Here is a 17,403-nt window from a genome sequence, read left to right on the forward strand (position 1 = left end):
TGGATTAGATTATATAAAGGATTTCATTTGAAATTTGGTGATTTCACAAGTTTGACAGAAGGATTCCAGAGTTTTTCAGAAAGATTCCAGAATTACATTGACCGAAATAATAATAACCCAAATAAAAGTGTAGAAATTGCCGACTGATGGATAAAAGTTTTCAACTAACCTGAAATTTTTCTAAGAATTAATAAATTATGATTGAACAGTTAACTATTTCTGATCTGCTATATTATTTTGATAATGACCTCAAATTAAAAATCTTTAAAACTTTGGGTTTCATCTCTTCTATTCATTCTTGAAAATGACTGATAACCAAGGATGTGGACGAAAATTTGAAATAGAAAATCCACAATTAACTTACCCACACGCATATCAACTGTTTTTTCTAAAGTCTCAACACGTTCAGAGAGTTTACCCAACATGGAACGAAGGAAGCCGATTTCATGTTCTTTAGTCACCAAAGAAAACTGAAGCTCTGCAATTTTTTCATCGGTTCGTTGTAAGAAATCTTTCATGCCTTCAAATTTACATGTTCGCAAGTGTACAACAAGGTCGTCTTGGGTTCCAATAAAATCACAGCTGAAAAGAGATGAACAATAAAACAATTTTACAACCAGAAACAGAGATTTTGGAAATTGGCTAAAGCCAAAAGAAAATGCAATTGACGCATTTTTGCATCTGTGTGTGTATGTGCTTTCTAGGATAGGTAAAATTATCATCAAAACAATAAAGTAAAAGAGAAAATGAAAAAAAAAAAAAATGCCATGGCATTTGAAGTTAAATGCTTTTCATCAGAAAAGGAGAAGGGCTAGAATTATATAAAAATGTAAATATAGATAAAAAAACTGGTTTAATAACATTTAGTTTAGAAATGAGAATGAAGAAATAAGTTTTGACTTAAAGTTTTCTCTTACTTTTCCTTATTGTTCTGACAATATAATAAAGTGATATATATATATATATATATATATATATATTTTTTTTTTTTTAAACTTTTATTCCTCATCTTTTATTTACTACATTACTTTTTTTAATAGTGTGGAGTTTCTCTATTTTGATAAGTTTTGTCTTGTTGAAGATATACTTTTTGATAACCTAATTATATATATTTATGTGTGTGTATATGTTGTGTGATATTGCAGTTTTGAACTAGGCCTTACTTCAAGGATCTCCATACTTTTAACAGTATTTTGACTAAGGGAGAGAGAGGTAACTGACTATTGGACATATTCTTCTCTGCTGAATATCATAAAAATATCTCGGAACTTTATTAATATTTTTATTTAGATATTGTTTACTGACACTTTTCTTCACATGTATTATGTTTATTCTCTCATTACTAACATTTGTAACATTTTTAAAGAAAAATTATTTGATGGCTGAATTCTTAAATTACCATAAAAAAAATAGTAAAATGACCAAACTTGACCAAAATCACTTAACGTGAATTTTATTAGACAGAATGGACAGGCACAAGAAATCCCAAGATGGAGAGAATATACACACGACTGGGCCTATGCACTAATTAAGTTATTTTGTGTGCTCACCCCTATCCTATATGGAACTAAATGAGAAGCAACGGCTTTTCATGTTTATTTTGTTTAGGTGTGTTGCTTGAAAAGAGAAAAATCTTTTTCTGAAGGTCATATGATTTTGTTAACTTCCATTTAACTAGGACCACCTGTTGATCCTTAGCTATCACTCATTCTCTCAATTCAAACATGTGGACCAGGTGAGAGAAAATCAAAGAGATAAAAGAAAGTTCAAAGTTTGTTATTGTTTTTCCATTTACTTACCTGTATTTCTGATGAGGACATGTTACATTATTACAAATTTTTAGATGACTTTCTAAATCCTAGAGATAAAAAGAAAAAGAAATATTTTATTAACATTTGATATACATCCAAAATAAATTCTTGCAATAATAGTGACATTAAAACCTCTTTATTTTCATTTACAAAAATATAAGAATTATACATTTCTAATATACATGTTTATGTGGTATACATACTAGGCATAACTAATTTGCACATAAATTTACAAAATGGCATCTCATTGATTCACCATTTTGTGTGTTTTTTTTTTTGTTTTTTTTTCAATGAATGTTTTCATTTTATGTACACATATTTTTATATATAGTTAAAATAGAAAATTAGCATCTTGGGTGAGAAACATTTTCCAGACTATTTTCAGGTCAACTTCTTTGGATTGCTATCCAAGTAATCAAAGTAGCGCACTTCTTTAACAAAATCACACACATACTCAAACCATAGCCAATCAAATAAGTCACCCTCCACCCCTAATATTATTATGAAACTAAATTTCACTATAATGTATTTTGGTTCGATTGCACACAAACAAAGCAATTTATTTTGTTATATGGTAAATTACCCCAGACGCCCAACGCATATGTATTCCTATTAATTTGGTGTTTTGTTTTTTGTGTATTGATATTCATATTAAAATCCCGTTTTTCTATTTATTTAAAAAGAAAATACAACTTTGTTATACATGGGTCATGGAATTGCATTCATCTGCAAAAGATCTAGCTAATTTGCATATTCTTTTAAACATTCATTTTAATTAATTCCCTATTAGTTCTTTTCAATTTTTCTATGGGATGATCATCTTTAGTTAACTATTACGTGTAATTATATTCATGTAGATATTCTACATGATTTATACTTGCGTAATATTTGCATAAAAAGGTTATAGTAAACACAAACCTCTTTCTATATATATATATATTTATGCATGCATATACATATTTGTTTAAAACATTTTGCCACCAAACTCCTGTCAGTTTTTGGTCTACAGACATTAAACTTAATATATAGAGTATTCAAAGCTATGCAAAACTTTATATTTGGGTTTTAGCTAGAGAAAATCAGTGCAAAAGCGTGAAAATTAAAAAATGGAATTTTCCAGGTGATGATCAAATGACGACATTATCAATATGCATGCATAACATAATAGTTATTGGTTTATGTTTTAATTTTTAGCCTGGCAGCAAACATGTCTACATAGCTCAGGCATTAATGTTAAAGGAAAAACTAAATTGTAAACTAAACGCCTTAGTCTCGATCCTTGGTGGTGGCGCACGATTTATTTAAAAAATTTTTTTAAATCATTACTAAATAATATAATAATAAATATGAAATATGCATTAATCAAAATATCATTTAAGTGTATTTTATGACTAGAAAATGCCGGGCAGCATGCTAGTGTATATATATATATATATATATATATATATATATATATATATATATATATATGGCATAATCACATTGACACACCAGTTCTTGTCAGATCACCGAAGTTAAGCAATGTTGAGCCTGTTTAATACCAGATGGGTGACCATTTGGAAATTCTAGGTGCTATATGTGCTCTCCGCTTATTTCGGCATTGTTTCATGTCATCTTGTATATACACTTCACTTGCAACTGGCATTTAACAATGTTGACTCAGGAGAGGTGTGGTTGAAGATTGCGCACCTCCTACCACACACGTACACAAAACAATTTCATGTGTAGGCACCCCTTCATGGGTATCTATAGTCTGTCAAAGACTGAAGGAACCCTTTATATATATATATATATATATATATATATATATATATATATAGAGAGAGAGAGAGAGAGAGAGAGAGAGAGAGAGAGAGTGTGCGAGCGAACTAAAAAAAAAAAAAAAAAAAAAAAAAAAAAATTTAGGGAAGCAAATATTGACTAATCCATATTTATATTGGAGTAGCTTTTTTTTATATATATACATAAATTATAATTATTCCAAAACAATTTATTTTGTTATATTGTAACCCCCAAATACATCTATTAAGAAAAAGAAAAAATATTACTTGAATTTTCCTTATAAAGATTCTTATAAAACTAAAAAATTAGAATTTATAAAAATAAACATGATTATTAAAAAAAAAAAAAAATCTGCATTTTGACTGGTTTCTAAACATTAAATTATTCAAATTTTAATGCATTCAAACAGTGAAAATATTTTCTCTCTCTCTCTCTCTATATATATATATATATATATATATATATACACACACACACACACACACACACACACACACACACACACACACACACACACGGGTCACTCCAAAAGTAATGCCTCTTATTTTTTAACTAAAAAAAGTTTAAGAGCTTCAAAGATGGAGGGTGGTACCATTAAAACAAGCAACCTTTTGTGCTCCAGAATTTATTTTTTTACATAGTCCCCATAATTTTCAATGCACTTTTGCCAGCGATGGGGTGGTGGCTGTGTATGAGCATCCGGAGTGCACTTTGTCACTCACATCTCTACCGCTACTTTGAAATTGACTAACCCCTTTCCTAACTGTGCTGACATCAACTGTATCAGTTTCGTAAATGTTCAACAGGCACCAATAAATGTTGATTGGTTCAATTGTTTCTGCATGGAAGAATTCAATGATGCATCTTTGCTTCTGACACACATTCATGACAAGGTTTGCTTTCTTAGAGCCCACACTGTAAATATCTGCAACAAAGAGATGATGTTTCACGTGATAAATGTTCTGTCATGGTAACAATGCAATTTGCAATCCCCTCTGATCCATTTGGGTGGAATAAAAAAATAGGAGGCATTACTTTTGGAACCTCTTTGTGTGTGTGTGTGTGTGTGTAAGCAAAAACATTAGAGTTGATTATCTCATATTTAGTATAATAATAAATTTACACAATTTAAAAAAAATTTACATTGAATTTTCGTTTTTCTATGCATAATTTGTAAATTTCATACTTAAAGTTATATTCGTAATTTTCTTGTTTGTATTATATGGCCTGTCTCCATGTCGGATAAACATCTCGGGACACTGGCCTGATAGTATGAAATAAAAATTCTAGTTTTAAATTAACTGAAGTCTCTCTATTATGCAATGTAATAATTGTAATCTTTAATTAATAGTTTTTTAGTAATTTCACAAATACCAATATAAATTAAAATTAAATTGTGCAGCTACCATTGCACAAAGGCAGCATGCATTCCACCAATTATCATAAGTACAAATAGACGAAAACAAATGCTAGAAATTATTGTAAGAGTGAAATAGCCACAACCAAAAGAAGTCATGCTGAATTTTCTCTTCAAACAAAATTACAACTCCATTTTAAAAGAAATAAGAATGTTTTATTTTGACAGATATCACAGCGATACTTATTTTCTTCTACTAAACAACAAATGACAAATAGCTTCTAATTGGCCACAATTCATTAGTTTAGAGCCCATCTGTATTTGAGAACTACAGAAATCTAACTGACCTCCTCTGCTCATCCTACGAAAATATATATATTAATGTAGTAGATCACTCAATCAACTACTTGAAAGCCATGGGCTTGTTTATCTATGGACATAAAAACTTACTTCTCAGAGTGTCTCGTATGTGGATAAACATTACTTTTTCCAAAACTTAGGTAGCTCATAATCATAGCATGGAATCTTGTATTCAAGAAGAGATTACTATTTTCAAAAGTCAGCAGATTCGTTGGGTGGTCTCTCTTAGTCAAACATTTTTCACTTGCAGTTATTGTCCATAGTATGCATCTCTGCATGATACTAAACATACATATACTTGTACATGGAGGAAAAGGAAAATCAAATTTGTTTTTAGTTTTGTATTTAATTATTTTCATTTTGCCTTTTAAATCTGCAAATCAGCCTAAGGCCTAGAATTCTCTTAGCTAGACCCATTCACTCCAAATATTGATAGCTTTGGTGCCCCTAGATGAAGATCATTTATATAGATGTCCTGATTATGAGTACTCTGCACTGATCTTGTGTCAAACTTACCCTCATCAAATCACAGAGTAAGCAGAAATTGAATATCAAACCTTGCTTATTCAACACACAATGTCACTAAGTTCAGTAAACATTCCGGAAGATTCTCCAACAGAAAATAATAGAATGGTATCAGCTGGATTGACAAAAGTATTACAAATATCCATTGACCCGAATCAAAGTCATGAAATGCTCCAATTAGACACCAAATACAGCTGCGGCTTCATGGTATAGATTTATGGCTTCCAATGATTCACTTTGGCCAGGTCACTGCCATATTTTAAATCAACGGCAGCTATTTTGCTTTACACAATTTCTAAACAAAAAGGATGAAAATATTGATATCTATAGTCGGTCAAAATCACATTTTGAAAAACAAAATATGTTATTGAGATTTCAGTTGTTAAGATAATGATATCGATTTTGACCTTGAAAACAATTTCACAATTCTCATTACATGATTGTTAACATTTTGTTTTCATTCAATGTAGCCCAGACCACCACTGAAAGCTGTCATTATTTAGAAGTAATGTTTGCATTTGTTAAGATATGCATAGTAATCTATTTATATAAAGTTAGATATGTGTACAAGTTTATATATTTGTGTACACAAAATTCACTTTTAAACTAATTATCTGACCATTGAATTTTGGAACACATCTGTTAGATGTAAGAGGTTCAAATGTGGGTTATATTTAATCTAATTTAGTTTTAGCTAGTACATATATATGCAGAAACCTATTTTTCTGAAATATTAACAATAGTTATTAGAACCGAATTAATTAACATTCCCCAAATTTCAGTTTCTTTGTAGTATTTAAAAGATTGGATTTCAGATTTGCATTAAACTTGACTTATTTAATACACATTAAGATTCCTTGAATTTCAATTTCTTTTGAAAACTTTTTAGACATTTTCTAGAATTAAAATCATTTAGATTTGGATCAGAACTGGAATTATGATTCTAGACAAAGTTTAATAACATTATATCTTAAATTTAATCTTTGTAAAGGAATATAAAAACGATGCAAAACTGTTTGGGCAATTCATTTTTGTTTGTTCTGGAATGGGTATTCTGCTAGTATATTTATGTGCAATCAAAGTCTTTGATGTTGTAGTTCCATCTATAATGCTAAAGATTAGCTGTACATATCTGTTCAGATTCCTTGAAATATGGAAACAGTATGGCTATGAAATTTCGAGTTAGTTTCTACCATGTCAACTAAATCTATTTATAAAAATAGGTTTGATTCATTTTAGTAGTGAGCATTCTGGTTAATATTTTGTTAAGAAAATTGTACATTCTCTTCCTATCCCTCTCTCTCTCTCTCTATATATATATATATATATATATTATTTCATATATCCACATAAAATATTATAAGGAAATATATTTTACATATTGATTTTCAGTATTCACTTCAACAGTGCTCAATAGATGAGTAGAGCTAAGAAAATATATTTATGGCAATTAAGCCACATAAACGCTTCTGTGTTTCACTAAAATGCATTTAGTGAGTAGTTGAATCAACATAGTGAAAGGAGGGAAGAGAAATGCATGGCTAGGTGAGAGATTGGTAACCTGTTCAGTTAATTACAAAAATATGGTTAATTAGAACAATTAAAATAGAATGTTTCTTCAAAAATCTCAATCCCTGAGCTAAAGTATATTTCAGCATGTATTTTGTGGCACATGTTAAAATAAGTTCGCATATTAATGTCTTTACAAAATACAAAACAGAATATAAAAAATGCAGAATTCAAACAATCTTTATTTATAAAAAATAATTTCTTTTAAATGTTGCTCATTTTCAGCTTCGCATATTTATGCTCTTTCCAAAGCATTATTCATGACAGATTGCAGAAACTCTGGATTCCGATTTAACACCTTTATTTCATTTCTGATATTTTCCTTCAATTCTTGCAGGGTTTGGGGTTCATTAACCAACCCTTTCTTTAAGCTATCCTCACAAGAAAAAGTTGGGGTTAGTCAAGTCTGGGGAACATGGTGGCCATTTGACATTGCCATTCACAACTTGTATGTTGTTCAATGCTATACTTATCCATAATTAATTTCCAAAATATTATCTGTAAAAATATCTGAAATAGAGAAAAAAAAATAATCAATGGTAAAATGACAAAGATTTTCAAACCTTCAGTGACTATTTGGACACCCTGTATATGTAATATTTAGTCTAGCTAGCTAACCAATCAAATTCCTCATTATTCCCTTTCATGAGTTAATATTTCCATTAGCCAATGGCAGGGCTTCACCCAAACAAAGGTTTGGCTGACTTTTACTTCTTTTATTTTGTTTTTTATTTTGTAAAGACATTAATATGCAAACTTATTTTAACATGTGCCACAAAATACATGCTAAAATATACTTTAGCTCAGGGATTGAGATTTTTGAAGAAACATTCTATTTTAATTGTTCTAATTAACCATATTTTTGTAATTAACTGAACAGGTTACCAATCTCTCACTTAGCCATGCATTCCTCTTCCCTCCTTTCACTATGTTGATTCAACTACTCACTAAATTTTTCCTAATGTCTCTGTGAGCATTTAGAGAAAGAGTGTGCATAAATTAAATAACAATACTGGAAAAAGCTTGCCATCTAATTTACATAGTGTTTCTAGAAACCACACATATAAATTGAATGGAAAAACTAACAAGGATAATTTAGAAGTGAAGAGACTTATGTTTGATTATGCAAAAACAATGTCTAAAAAGATACGTCACAATTTATGACTTTTCAAATGAAATCAAAGTAGAATAAATAGTGATGATATGTATGACCTCAGTATTAATACATATCTCATAAATATTTATATACTTTTATTTCATCTATAAAATGAAATATTTTTTGCCATCTTCATTGCAAGTGAGGAAGTTGAAACAATTTGTCTGTTGAAAATTTTAAAAATTAATGAATTTAAATAACAAATTTTTATATATTCATGTTTTCATTTGTATTTATTAAATATTTTCCAGAAAGTTAAATCACTGAATTTGTTTTTATTTTATTAAAACAAGTATTAATAAAAAAATTCTTAATTTTCCTAGCAAATTTTTTTTCTTGTTTACATATTCAAAGTTTCATAAATTTCTATAAATGGTTGCCAAAGAAATTTGTATTTTGATTTATAGCTTATCATTTTTGGTTATCATTTTTGGTTATTTAACGGGGGAAATAGAACATTATAAAATATTCATTGAACACAAGGTGTTATTTTATTGATAGCTAGAAAGAAGAATTGGATTATTATAATATAAATGAATACACTAGATCCAGTGATATTTGTATTTAGCTAATCTATTCCATAACTTACTTTCGTATCACTTATGCCATTCATGCTTTTCAAATTTGTACAACTAACAGTGTTATCTAGAAATTAAGATTAAGATTTTAAAATTTGTATTTCATTTCAAATATACTTTTTAAAAAGGTATTGTAAGTACCCAGTAAATATCCCCCCTTTAACAAGCTCCTTTTGTGAAGTTTCCTAACTGATTTAGTCATGCTCTTCAACATCAAAAAAGCAATCAATCCGGTTCCATTTTAGGGTTGTGAGAAATGGCATGGTGACTCATTCCCTCTAACCTTCTCTATCATACATCATTATCATTTACATGGCATTCAGAGTCTTTTACAAATTAGTTCATGTGAGTGTAAGAAGGTATTTCAGCCAACCTTTTTTTTATATAATAATTTCTATAGGAGGATGTCACTTATATAAGCTCCAACTATCTTCTCTAAAAGCGATTAGCAAACTAAAGCAAGACTATCCAATGCAATTCTTGTGCATGTTCTTAATCACAAGCCAAAATGATTGAATTTTATACAAATTTAGTGAATTTGTAGAATTTTATGTTATTTAAAATCAGTTGTAGAACATTGAATTGAAATCATTTGCATACAGATAATTAATGTTAAGAAAAAAAAACTGATACAAGTGATGAGAGCTTTAAAAGCAATATAAACTCAATAGTAATGTAAATCTTGCACGAAAAAAATAATCTCACCTTTTTTAATAAAGGTGGACACCCTACATTATTAGGGCACTCAACAGGTGCATAATCACAGTCATTTTCATGGGCACTGAAAAATAACAAAAAATAATGAAGCTTGAACTCCAAAATATAGAAGGATTTCAGACAATTAACTTTCTGATTTTCTCTGTATCAGATTAAAAAATAATTTTATAAAATTTCTTCAAATATCAAGTTTGTTATTGCAGACATCGATAATGATGGTTCTCCAGACTGCTGAGCATTTAGTCTTTCTGATGAGATCTATAGTTGTGTTTTTAGTGACCCCATCAAAACTGTCAGTGAACTTTGTCTTCCTCTGCTCTTTTTTTTTTCCAATCGGTTTTTCCTAACATCAAGCTTTTTTTCCAATCCGTCTACCCACATTAAATGGCTGAAGAACTTTAACTTTGTAGCGTGGATGATATTATAAGGTGGCATTCAGATGGTTCACTCTTTCTTGTGACGCAATAACTAAAACTAAACTTCAGGATTAGCAGACTTTAGCAAAAAAGATAAAATAGTATTTATTCATATGTCCATATACAGCAGGGAAAAATAACACTATACAAAACAAAAAACACTATACAAAACAAAACAAAAAACACTATACAGAAAATTTTTTTTAAAAAAGCACACTATCTTCTTTTAACATTAATAGAAAAAAAAAATTTTTTTTCCTACTTTTTAGTTTTTAACACATCAGTAGTATAACTTGCAGTAAATTGAGTTTCTTAGCAAAATCTCAGCTTAAAGTTCTCAATACTTTACATAAAATCTACCACAAAAAGGGTAAATATTATTTAATGGTAATGTCTTTGCTTGCAATTTGTCTTTTCTTTTTTTTTTTTAAATTATGCCATTTTTTCCTAAATATTTTCTGTTCCAGACCAAATTAAGTAACTCTGTATTGATGAATACAGAGTTACACCCCTTTTTTAAGATGGCATCCATATAAAAATAATTTTGACCTGGCTTTCTGAAAGAATTAAATCAAATTACATTTTATTCTTAACATGTTACAACAAATCAAAAGAACTGAGAAACCAGAATCAAATATTGATTTTGTTGATAGAAAGCTATCGATGACAAAATCAAGAAAGAGACAGACTTTATTTTATATAACTTTATTATTTATTTATTATTTTAATTAAAAATCTTTCAACTTAAAATAATCTCAATACAGGTAAAATTATCTTAAATATTTCATCAGGTAGATCACAAAAAGGGATTAAAAAAACTCAAATCAAGATGAATTTCCCAATCGGCTCCCTTGTTGTGTATGGCATTGAAAAAAAAAAAAAAAAAAAAAAACAATTAAAAACGACTTGCTAGTGATAAGTATTAAAAAAATTTAAAATGTTATTTTCTTATTAAAAAAAAGCTGATTTCAACCAAGAAGCAGAGAATTCACATCCATGGATGACTAGCAATTTAAGGAGAAATTTGGCTTTTCTTGGATTAAAAGAAAAAAGCAAAAGTCTGCTAAAAAGCGGAGAACTCATGTTCTGATAAATTTGGTCTTTTCTCATATTTCATCCAGTTATAAAACAATGGAAAAATCGGTTGTTACTCACCCTCTGCTGTTTAGCTTGACTATTACAGGGCATTTTGTTTTATCTACAACATAAGGCTGGCCATCTTCAGTAGGTATACAGGCATATTTACAGTGTATCACTAATTCACCAACTTGTTCAGACACAGCAATGTTCGCTACCACAATGTTCAATTTTTGGTTGTCAACTGGACATGTACCTAAAACAAAAATGAATATATATGTGTGTGTGTGTGACTACCTATTTCTAGATTAGAATTCAATTGATTAATAAAAATTAAAAAAAAAAATATGCCTTAGTAATAACCTTCCACATCAAAAAGACATAGTTTAAACATTTCACTATATATATATATTTTTTTTACAATATTTACCACTTATCAAGGCCCAGAGGCCACTTGAGGATAAGTGTTAAAGAGTGTACAACAGTCAATGGGAAAATAACATAGTAATTGTTAGTGGAAATTTGGTAAATTGAATTACTTAAGGGGACAGCTCATCAAAAACTTGTTTACGTTGGGCCTAAACACACCCATATTGCAGCCAGCTGGTAGGCAGGAAAATGGAACAAAGCCTCACAAGTGTGCAGTTCCAAGAATGAAATTTACATTTAGGTTTAGGCAGTGGGGGAAATTATTGATAGTGGTTTCAGCTTGACAAGTGTTTTTCGTGAAAATCAGGCAAGCAGGGGAGGGGGGCATAGATCGGAGCCCAGATAAGCACTTGCCATGAAAATAACAATAAAGCAGAAACAGATTCACAACCCCTACCCCATGAGGAGGAGGCTACAGGGAAGAGAAAAAGGCATCCCCCACCAGGCTACAAAGTTCATTTTGAACTCTGCCAAGGCAGGACAAGGTGCCCCCAGCAACTCCTTCCCAGATGCATCTGGCTCCTATACAGGTGAAGAACTGCATCAGCAGCAAGATATCCACCGGAGCGGCAAAATGATCCCACCATCCCTCCAGCAGCTTTGGCAAGAGATTTGATGCAAGTGTTCTATCTCAGGGAAAAATAGCACTATGCAAAACATGGAGCCTCCCCAAGATGAGAGCCCTCCATCTCAACTGATGCCAGACAGGAATCAGAGTACTGATGATGTAAAGATAGAAGATTAGTTTTAGATGGATTAAAATTAACCAGCTACCTCTTTCCCCATTGCACCATGTGTTCAAGATCAGAGGAGAGAAAATCAGAGAGAACTTGGTTGTTTTGGGCCTTCGATGGTAGTGTCGTCAGCATAAATGTCTACAAATGATCTTAAGATGCGATTTAGGAGATCATTGATGCAGATCAGGAAGAAAGTTGGGCCCAGGATGGACTCCTGAGGGACTCCAGCATTAATACTGTGAGCTTTTGATTTCTGCCCACCAACTACTACTTTTATGAACCTATCAGAGAGAAATGATTTAAAAATTGAAAAGACATTTCCAGCTATACCGTAGATTTTGTGGAGTAAATCTTTATGCCATACTCGATCAAAGGCCTTTGATATATCAAGAGCAATTGTCCTAGAAAGGAAGCCTTTATCTAGAGATTCACTAATCCTATGAGATATAGCTGTTAGCACATCTGCTGTAGATCTAGCAGAACGAAAATCATATTGCATGTCACTGAGGAGATTATTTTTGCTGAGGTGGTTGACTACTTTTCTATTTAACAGATTCCAGCAACTTACTCATGATGCATGGGAGATTGGTTAGTCTGTATTGAGAGGGAATTGGCCAATAACCTGAATTTTTAAATACAGGACATACTGATGAGGTTTTCCAGGGTGCTGGGAGGCAATTCTCTTCAATTATTTAAAAGTTTTTAATTAAATGATTTCTTATTCTTATCACTAGTAAAATAATTCATCCTAATTTTCCAATGTTTCTATGTGACTAATCTGTCAGTGTTTTAATTAGTCTTTTCAATCTAATTTGTATGTCTTCCAATCTCAATATTACATTCCAATTTCCATACTAAGATATTGGAGTGCAAAGTATCTGAGGGCATCACTATAATGAGATCTTATTTGATTTTTTAATCGGTTGTTACTCACCCTCTTTAAAAGCAGTGCTTGCCATCCTTAAAATATTTCTTACAAGCGATACAAATTTTGATGAAGAAGTGGAACACAATTCATGTTGACTCCCCCGCCACCAGAAATGAATCTCCAATAGATTTTGTTTCATTTCTTTTCAATGAGAAGTACACTTGGATATGATATGCTAAATTCTCAACTACTCCAATAGATTCTTTTCTTGGCAATGCCCTATAGTAGCCCTCTTCAGTTCAGGAATAGTTTAGGGATGGTTTTAATAGGCAACTTGATACAGACTCATAGATAAAAATTAATCCTCACACATTTTCAGTTATGAATCTTCAAGTCTGTTTTATCGTTCATTAATAAGGACAATTTGATGATTATCTTATCAGCAGAAGGTGATCAAAACAATTGATCTGAACTATTCCTGATCTGGAGAAAAGAGCCATCATAGGCAAAATCATGACAGAAGCGATTGGACATTTTGCTCATCATAATCAGGTTTGAATGATAAAACAAAAACTGTTCAATATTTATGACTGAAATTTAGTGGATAAGTTTAACATGGACTTGAGTTTATTTGCAGCAAATCTGGTGGGATTGCCTAAATAATAGAGAATTTTATTAATGATACTATGGATGACATTTTTGGAAGGTTACCCTATCCAAATAACCTATCTTGGTCAAACTTTAACATTCTTGATAGGAAACTATTGCCTCTTATTTGAGACTTCATTGACTACAATATGGGCCAAGTAGCAAGTCTCCCATGAACAGCTCTAATATTAGAAATTGTAGAAAATATTACATCTCTCTCCATATTAATCTTAGTGACTTCATTTTAGATTACCAGATGTTGACCAGGTCATTGATTTTATTCTGCATGAATTAATAACCACTATGGATTGAGAAAATTTACTGATTTTTTTCTACAAATTATCACGGACTTGATTGCACATGGTTTCATAAATTTGTAGGAACTTTTATTATAATTTCCATGTTTAGGCGGTCATGGGAGTACCAATGTTCAGTATGGTCAGTGTCACCAAATCACAAACCTTGTTCCCTGATGGTAGTAGATATAACAGGTGGGTTGCGATAAAGTTGTTGCTGTTTCGTAGGATGATCTTGCCAAGATTTATTTAACACTGTTAGCATAGGGGTGTACATATCATTTAGCTTTCTTTCCAATCTTTTGTAGACAAGGACAGACTCCACCACTGTTCTGAAGAACTGCCTTTGCAGTTTGTCAGTTAGCCTTGAAGTTTATACTGACTGCAGCTTATCCAATGCAGCCCATGCTTTTGAAATGTGAATTTTGATATCTCTCTCTGTGGAACCTATGTTGCTCCCAGGTATGTAAACGGAGTAACTTCTTTCAGTGTTGTTCTATCTAAAACTTTGATCTCCCCCCTCTGCATTGAAAGTCATAAACTTTGTCTTATCTGCATTAACGCAAAGACCAATGTAATTTGCAAACTTTTCTAGCTCATGTCACAGCGTTTACGCATCAGCAATGTTATTCGCGAACAGAGCTATGTGTGCTGATGGATTATCTCTGCTTCTGGATTCATTTAAGCTAAAACTATTATCTTTTTTTTTTGCGCCACTTATCCAGGCCCAGAGGCCACTCGAGGATAAGGGTTAAAGAGTGTACAGTAGTCAATGGGACAATATCATAATCATTAGTAGTGGAAATTTGGTAAATTGGATTACTTGGCTCATCAAGAACTTGTTTACATTAGACTTGAAGACAACCAAATTGTAGTCAGCTGGAAAGCAGGCAAATGGAAGGGAGTTCCACAGGTGTGCAGTTCTAAGAAAAAAGCTTTGTTCATGGAATCTACGCTTAAGTTTAGGTACAAATAAAGAGTGGGGGGAAATTATTGATAGTGGTTTCAGCTAGAGTGTTTCTCGTGAAAGTTTGGCAAGGGGGGGGACCTTAGATTGGAGCTCAGGCGAGCACTTGCCATAAAAATAATGATAAAGCAGAGACAGGCTTGCAACGTCTCTGTGAGGAAGATGTTGCAGGGAAGAGAAAAGGGCACCCCCTACTAGGCTACAAAGTCTATTTTGAACACTGTCAAGGCAGGATAAGATCTTTCTAGTAGCTCCTGCCCAGATGTGGCAACGATACTCCATCCTTGGACGTACCTGGCTCTTATATACACTGAATTCACTCAATGAGCAAGATAGAATATGTACTTGACAAAAAACAATTTTTGAAAAATAAGTTATAATTAATAATAAACGTACCTTCATCATGATTATTTACACATCTTCGGCAGTATGTATGCTGTAAAAAATGCAAAATATACAAATAAAAATGGAACCCACCAAAAACAAAAAAAATCATTCAATTTTACAGAAGTCTAGCTTTGCCACCCATAGTTTCATCAATAAATCACGGTCTGGTGAAAAAATCTGTGTTTAAGTCCGTTTCATTACTTGTCAGCCATTTTTTTTTTTTTTTTTTGCAAATGGAAGAATACCAGTATAACTAGGCTTCAGTTTATTCATAAAACCATTAGTATTATGAGATTTAAACTTCTATAAAATTCATAAATTAACAAGTGAAGTATGCATGGTCCCCCGTGAGTGCACAGTGAACGAGGCATAAAAAAATAATGACTAAGTTCAGCATTCCCCCATTTAGCCCCAAAAGTCCCCAGGGGATGTCAAATCCTGGGTAAAATGAACAAACAGTGTAGTTTTAGGCCTTAACATATGTAAATTTGAGTTATGCACCATACAAAAAAAGAAATGACCAAGTCTATCATTTGCCCCCCCCCCATTTAGCCCCAAAAGTCCTCAAGACATTAACCTATTTAAACTTGAGTTCAGCACCATGCAAAACTGCTAAATAGACATACACAGAAAATTTTGGAAAAAATAGTTCCAAAAAAAAATGGAGTGTTTTTATTATCCCTAAAACACTCACTGGTGCACACCCAAGAGTTATCGCGAAGTATAGACAAACAAACTTATATAGAAATCAGTTAGTTACAACTTTTTAGAAAATTTTAATTTAAGGCATCAATTTTTTTTTATAAGCACAAAAGTGTCAATTTTAGCCATTTTAATCCAAAAGGTGCCCTTGGGAAAGGGGGGAGCAATTGGAGTTTTCCTGGAAAATCCATTCTGTTATTTTTTTAACTCATGTCGGAGGGAGTCGGAGGTTTTAGCTGGAGTCGGAGTCGGATTTCTAAATGTACTAGGAGTCGGAGTCGGAGTTGGAATTTTTTTATCCGACTCTGACTCCTTAAGCCCCCCCCCCAATTTTTTTTTTAATGGTTTTCCTGTTTGGTTTTACCAGTTGCACACTTTAGCAGTTTTTATAATGTCTTGTTCTTATTTTTTGAGATATATCATATTTTGTACTGTCCTGCAATGCTTCTACTTCATCAAGATATTTTGGTTTATCGGATCACTGCAAATCTTGTCTGGACAGCTTTTTTCGCTTTGGTTGTGACGTCACACATGATCAATGAAAAGTCTGTCTTTGAGTGAGATCACTGTGGATAACAATCAGATTGTAATCCGAAAGTTATCCAGTTCCTGAATGGAATTTGGCAATTTGATTAGTCCAGGATCGATCCGGAATTACAATCTTATCCCCGCCCCCCCAAAAATGGGTATAAATCAATTTGTGTTGCCACCATGTGACAACATTGTATATGATTAACTAATCAAAACAAAAATAGCTGATTATCGCTGAAACAGTGCATCCCAGTGATTTTTCTTTTCCTTCATTTTCAGTAGTTTATCACATTTTTCGTTAATAGAAATATGCTAGATTTTTGTTTTTATTTTTGTTTTTCTTACAAATAAGTTTTAACATTTAAACATTTCCGTTCTCTTATTCTTTATTCTTTATCATGTTCGCTTTTTTTGTTGTTTTGTTTGTTTTTCCGATTTAAAAAAAGTTATATTTAAGCAAGGGTTATTACGTTCGCATATTCTTTATTTT

At 31.6% G+C, this 17,403-nt stretch overlaps 1 protein-coding gene across 1 annotated transcript in view; it reads right to left on the reverse strand.

Annotated features, from left to right (window-relative positions):
* The window catches only part of LOC145247393 (uncharacterized), a 288,614-nt gene that overhangs the window by 80,095 nt on the left and 191,116 nt on the right, over positions 1-17,403 (reverse strand). The window contains exons 8-12 of the mRNA XM_080109097.1: positions 15,690-15,729; positions 11,427-11,604; positions 9,844-9,919; positions 1,800-1,858; positions 365-582 (exon numbers count right to left, since the gene is read on the reverse strand). Coding sequence (XP_079965223.1) covers positions 365-582; positions 1,800-1,858; positions 9,844-9,919; positions 11,427-11,604; positions 15,690-15,729 — 571 coding nt within the window. The remainder of the gene's footprint in view (positions 1-364; positions 583-1,799; positions 1,859-9,843; positions 9,920-11,426; positions 11,605-15,689; positions 15,730-17,403) is intronic.

This window comes from Euprymna scolopes, chromosome 25 (assembly GCF_053919585.1).
Source record: "Euprymna scolopes isolate OS-2025 chromosome 25, ASM5391958v1, whole genome shotgun sequence".
In the NCBI taxonomy this organism is placed as follows: Eukaryota; Metazoa; Mollusca; class Cephalopoda; order Sepiida; family Sepiolidae; genus Euprymna; species Euprymna scolopes.